The sequence below is a fragment of the Squalius cephalus genome, assembly GCF_949319135.1.
Source record: "Squalius cephalus genome assembly, chromosome: 6".
NCBI lineage: Eukaryota > Metazoa > Chordata > Actinopteri > Cypriniformes > Leuciscidae > Squalius > Squalius cephalus.
Window position 1 is genome coordinate 29,871,049 of NC_137127.1, and position 5,747 is coordinate 29,876,795.

Genomic DNA, 5,747 nt, shown 5'->3' on the forward strand with positions numbered 1-5,747 from the left:
TTGGGGCAACAGATAAAGTGAATACTCACTAGAAATTTCCTTGCGCTGAAATCTGGCTGCACATTTCTCCGGGTCAGAGAAGGCTTCCACAAGACATTCAAAGTTTGACTTAGAGTCTGAAACACATGAGTCAGCCAGTAAGTACGGTCGTGTTGCCTATACTAAATTAATAATGAAATACTGGAGTCATTACTACGCTTAATTAAGAGTGAGAAGAACCTACTCATCTTGAATGGACCAAAAAAAGCTAATGTTTTAGTTTCATCTTTCCATAGAACGTTTGAAAAGTAACTGCCACTACTGGAACTTCAAACGGGCAGGGACGACCAGACTCTGACCATAGAACGCTGCCCGTTTGAAGTTCCAGTAGTGGCAGTTACTTTTCAAACGTTCTATGGAAAGATGAAACTAAAACATTAGCTTTTTTTGTCCATTCAAGATGAGTAGGTTCTTCTCACTCTTAATTAAGCGGCTTAAATAACTCTGACCAGCACTGTATATATTTAAAATAGATTATTCACAAGCAGTAAAAAACTACTTGTCTTGAATGGAGTGTGACTTTGTGCAGAGCAATGTTTTGTGCAGGGGGAAAAGTACTTACCAGGAGTGGACATTTCACTGCCAGGACGCTCCACTTGGCTAGACATGGCACAATCTTTATTAGATAAAACACATGAATAAGCCTGTTACTTATGTTGTACACAACACAATATTATGTTTAAGTTGTCATCAGTACTCACCAGTATTGTGCAACATGCTGGTGTCCTCAATGGGCTGCAGCTTCCTTCGTACATTATTGAAGGGGGTATATCTTGACGCTTATACAGAGGTAATGTAAAATAAAAATATAAAATATATAAGTTAAAGAATTTAATTTTTAAACTGCAATTATAAATTAAGAGAAAACGATTACCCCTGATATTCTCATCCGAATCCAATAATACTGCAAAATAAAAATAAAATCAATCATTTGTATAAAATTTCAGGCCCAATTTGTATCAACCGATTTTATATTTCAAATGTATAAAATTTCTGAAAATGAGAATACCATTTCTAACAGAACCCTCCGAATTTTTTTTTTTTTTTTTTTTTTTTTTGTGCTTCCTCGTAACGTTAAGTTAACGTTAGATCTAATCACCTCATCGTCCTTCTCCTCTGCCTGGTAACGTTGTTACGTTAGGTGTCACATTCACGACGCACATTTATAAATTAGACAATTCACCTTTAAACCCACCTTGCATCATCTGTGAACCCCGTAGCAAGCTGCTATATGGACAAGCTAACTTAGTTAGCAAAGAGCTAAGTTAGCCAGTCAGACTCAGAACTCTATGCCATGCTGCTATCGGTTTACGTGCAGTTTAGTATCCCAAATTGACATATTCTCTCGTGTACAGCTAAAATAACATGGAAACTGAACATGAACCATGAGCAGCAAGCTAACTTAAAAAAAAAAAAAGCGCCAAAAGCTAACGCCATGATTGCCGTGAAAACTGCTGACACCATTGCCCATTCGCGGCTGCTGTAACCATAAAAGATTTAAAAGTTGAAGTTTAAGACAATAACGCTAAACTACCTAAGACTATACGTACACAATGGACATTGAATTCATTAGGTTGACCGAACTTACATTCAATTTAGAGGAAACGATGAGTTCACCAGCAATGCAGTCTCTGTACCGTCATTTAGGAATGTTTGAACAGAAGACCCGACACAGTCTGACTGAGGCCGGAAGTGGGCGCAACAAGGCATTGCGCTAGTTATATTTCTTTGTTTTGGAACGTTTCAAAGTTTAAAACAAAGTTAATAAAAACAAAAGTAAACGATTTAATTGAAAATATATATCTAAAATATTGTAAAATATAAGAATTAGGCTATCTTTGGTCCTATTAACAAAATATAATATACTAGGCCTACTATTAACAAATGTTAAGTGTTTTAACAGTTAAAATTACTTTATCCATTTTTGTTGGGTCAAATGAACCATATATATTAAGCAAAACTAATATATATATATATATATATATATATATATATATATATATATATATATAACATGAAAACAAAGTGCGACCATTTGATTTAATTCAAAATATTTTTTAATACTCAACCATTTTACAACTAACCATTTTTTTCATAGATCATACACAACATAATTATATGATAGACTGAAAAAACAAAAACGATTGATTAAAATAAATACAGAAAATACAGGAATATATAATTGTTTGTGTTTTGTTAGCTTAAGTTTCAGTGTGGATTGTTTGTGTAACCTTTAGACATTAATGAAGATAATTTAATATTTTGTCTAAATCATGCAGAAAACCGTCTATCTTTGGATAAAAGCGTCTGACAAATGGATAAATGTAAAATAATATATATTGCCACTGTACACTGTAAGTCCAGATGTTCCTTCATGAACAACAGCCTTTTAAAGTGGATTTTAATGTGGTTATTCAATTTGTCCCCTTTTGTCTGTTTAATAATACTGCTTTCACAAAAAGGGCAGTGAAAATTTCTGCAACATGTTGTTCATTGCTCCAAAAGTGGTAGCGCTGAACCTTTCTGAATTGTTGTGTGGTTCTGTGTTCTCCTATGGTCTACACTCTACACTATTATTACCATCAAGGACATGAATGACTTTATTGAGGAAAAGAAAAATTTCCAGGGACGTGCTGTTTATTCAAAGAAAGAGCTTTATTTGCACAAACACACAACTATATACAAAGTGTATGAGATCTTCCCACACAACAAATTGGAAGCTCACAAGAAGCCCAAAATCCTACAGCACCATGAAGCATCTGTTTTCATCTTCGGAACTGTAGGTGTCTAGCGGCGCTCTCTCTAAATTTGATCCACTTCGAAACCGTCTGTGGTGCGTTGCCCTGTATTTAGGAGTCGCCTCTAACCTCGACTGCAGCGTGGCACAGAGCTCTGTGAGCTCCTGGCTGCGAAAGGATGGTGGTTTAACAATCCATCCAGACACCCCGCCAACAATGCAGTCTTCTTCATCGGACATCAAATCTATGGTGGCGCACTTCCAAATGCCCACCTCATCCTCACCTAGCACACTCTGTCTCGCTTCTATCAGCTGTAAAAACAACCAATACAGACAATCAGTACTGTGATGCACTGTGTGTGGACACAAAACATCTATTAATACACGTGAAAAATAGTCACATTGACTAAAAATCTTACCCTCTTTCTTCTCGCTCGACTCCGAGCTGAACTCTTCACAGCTTCGGCCTGCAATGCCAGATCTGGTTGTTTGTACCTGAAATTCCTGCGTACTGTCTCGTAGTACGTCTTACAGGCAGCTGGAAAACAATTAAATGAGAGTGATATGAATAAAAACAACGCAAGTCACAGTAAAATTAAACAAAGGAGAAAATAGTAAAAGTTACTTACACACAATGTCGTCATGATCAGCGTCATGAAAATCTGGACTTGCAGACATAGCTCTGAGTAAATGTGAGGTTACGCCCTCGTTATGAGGCGAGGTTACTCTGTGGAAACAAAATGTATGATTAAGATCGGTATCTATAACGGATCTATTTCTTATACAAGAGAATGAAAGCATATTCTTTGAATCTTACCTTTGCTCCGGTTCGTAGTGCATGGAATTGGTCTCAGAGTTGTGAAGTCGGCGTAGTGCTTCCTGTAATTTACAAGGAAAAAATAGATTTTTATAAAGCAACTCGCTCTTTTACTTTTGTAAGTTACTTTTAGCTTGTGCCACTTAAAAAAAAACTTTGCTTTTATGCTACTTTTAGCTTAGATAACATAGCAGTCTTACCGCAATCTTAGGATTGTGCACCCGTCTTCTCTTCTTAGAGTTGGTCTCTTCCACACAGTTTTTCGACTCCAAAGCAGCCAATCTATCCTCCATAGACAGCAGCCTGGAATTTACTAAAGTGAACTGCTGATTTACATCGGCAGCAAACTGAGTAAGCTGACGAGACAGCCCACTGATAGCACTCAGAAGTTTCTTCTCGCCGGTCTGCGGACTGACTGAAAGGGGTTGATCGCGTCCATGCAGAGGAGTTGAAGGGGAGGTGAAGGGAAGACGTCGTCCAGCCATTGCAAGTAAGCAAGTATGTAGGAAAGGTCTGAGTACAGGAGTAAAACCATGTCTGTTTATATGATCGTCTTTCAAGTACTGCTGTACGTGTCGTCATGCCCATGTAACGAATACGACTCTGGGTAAATGTGAATTAGCTCAAGAATATGGGGAATTTTGGGAATATTAATATTTATGACTCATGGTCATAATTCATAAGTCGCATGTACATTTATTTTATCAATTATCGAGATTATCTTGTTCTGTGACTGGTCTGACCAACATTTAATTCATCCAGCGAAATAAATGTAAAATCATTACAGTCAAGAAGAGATATTCACAAACTTCAAGAGAGTTTCATGTCTTGGCCACGGACATCAAACTTCCTGAGTTTATTAATTAAAACTACTCAAGTAGTCTATATTTCGAGCTTGTAGCTTAAGATCTTTTGTTTCATTGACTTTAGAATGGTGGGTTTTCAAACACGGAGACAGTGAAAAGTATTTATGAATTTTAATAAATGCAAAACTATAGATTATATGAGCTACGAATATAAACGTCCGTAAAAATGCAAACAATAAACAAACAAACAGATAACCAAACATTAACATAAGTGATCAGAATGAAATGAAAGAAAGAAAGAAAGAGAAGAGAAGAGGAAGAAGGGTAACTTAATTCACAGACCTAAGAGATAGACACCCGGAAAACAGCTTTTATCAACTCAATATACTTGCAGAATTCTGTGCTCTTTCTGGTGAGGCTGTAAAAGAGGCGTGCGTGTCCGGCTGGTTTGCGTCTGGCTTCGTCTTCTGGGTCGTTTCGCAAGACGATGTAAAGGCTTACTTGAATTTAAGTTACCGCGAAAGTTAGGTTCGTCTCCCGGGACGGGAGAGGTTTCAGATCTTGGTTGCAGAGACGGCAGGCTTTTTCATGGTGCGGGCCATGTGTCCCAGAGGCCAAGGCAAGGCCCGTTCATCTGGAGCAGCGCTGCACGTGGAGAAGGAGGAGGAGGTCAGCGGGATCGATGAGAGAAGAGCGGTGAGCGAAGAAGGAAGAGAGTGTGATGAGGGGGTTTCTGCCTTTTAACAAACATCTGTTTACGCCTTCTCTTGGAACGACAGCGAATCAGATTGTCTTTTCTGAAGCGGGAAAATTCTCTTTGTGTGAAGAAGAAAACACCTACTTTCACCATATGTCTTATGAGAGAAAGAATTCATATTTCTTCTTAAGATTGTACACCCGGAACAATACATCTTACTGTAATTTACTATGTGTGACGGGTTGAATTAAAACAGGACGGTCAGACAGATACTAATTATGACAGATAAAGGTCGGGGAAACATGATGTTACATCTATATGCATAATTACACACACATAAAGTTTGATTAAACACACAATAAAATTGTCAGCGTTTCCGTTATGGCAAGTGAAGGCACCTGGGAAACAAAGGAATATGTATCAAACATTTGAAGAGTTTTCTCTGAAGAGTTCCATGAAAAGTAAATGTGTTGGAATGTTGGTTTGCCAAGGAACTGGATGAGCTGCAGCTTTGGGGCCATAAAATTTTATGAGCAAATTACCAGATCGAACCAGATCGAGTTACAAGACACTATGGAGTGATTTTCTTTCAATGAACCTTCAGAATTAAAGATTTTACTCTAGCAAGCCACACCTCTATTATAAATTTGT

General features: G+C 37.6%; 1 protein-coding gene across 1 annotated transcript; it reads right to left on the reverse strand.

Moving 5' to 3' along the window:
* Positions 1-2,681: 2,681 nt before the first annotated feature.
* LOC307160669 (uncharacterized protein C14orf93 homolog) lies at positions 2,682-5,541 on the reverse strand. Its single transcript, XM_079874862.1, has 5 exons — positions 3,794-5,541; positions 3,594-3,655; positions 3,406-3,503; positions 3,196-3,314; positions 2,682-3,088 (listed from the first exon to the last, which is right to left on the reverse strand). The coding sequence occupies exons 1-5, from the start codon at positions 4,076-4,078 to the stop codon at positions 2,780-2,782; spliced, it is 873 nt and encodes a 290-aa protein (XP_079730988.1). The 5' UTR covers positions 4,079-5,541; the 3' UTR covers positions 2,682-2,779.
* Between the last annotated feature and the right edge of the window lie 206 nt (positions 5,542-5,747).

Coding starts and splice junctions, on each gene's coding strand:
- LOC307160669 (XM_079874862.1), bottom strand. CDS start 4,078: ATGGCTGGACGACGTCTTCCCTTCACCTCCCCTTCAACTCCTCTGCAT. Junction 3,656..3,793: donor TGCACAATCCTAAGATTGCG/GTAAGACTGCTA, acceptor TGTAAATTACAG/GAAGCACTACGCCGACTTCA. Junction 3,504..3,593: donor CACTACGAACCGGAGCAAAG/GTAAGATTCAAA, acceptor TTGTTTCCACAG/AGTAACCTCGCCTCATAACG.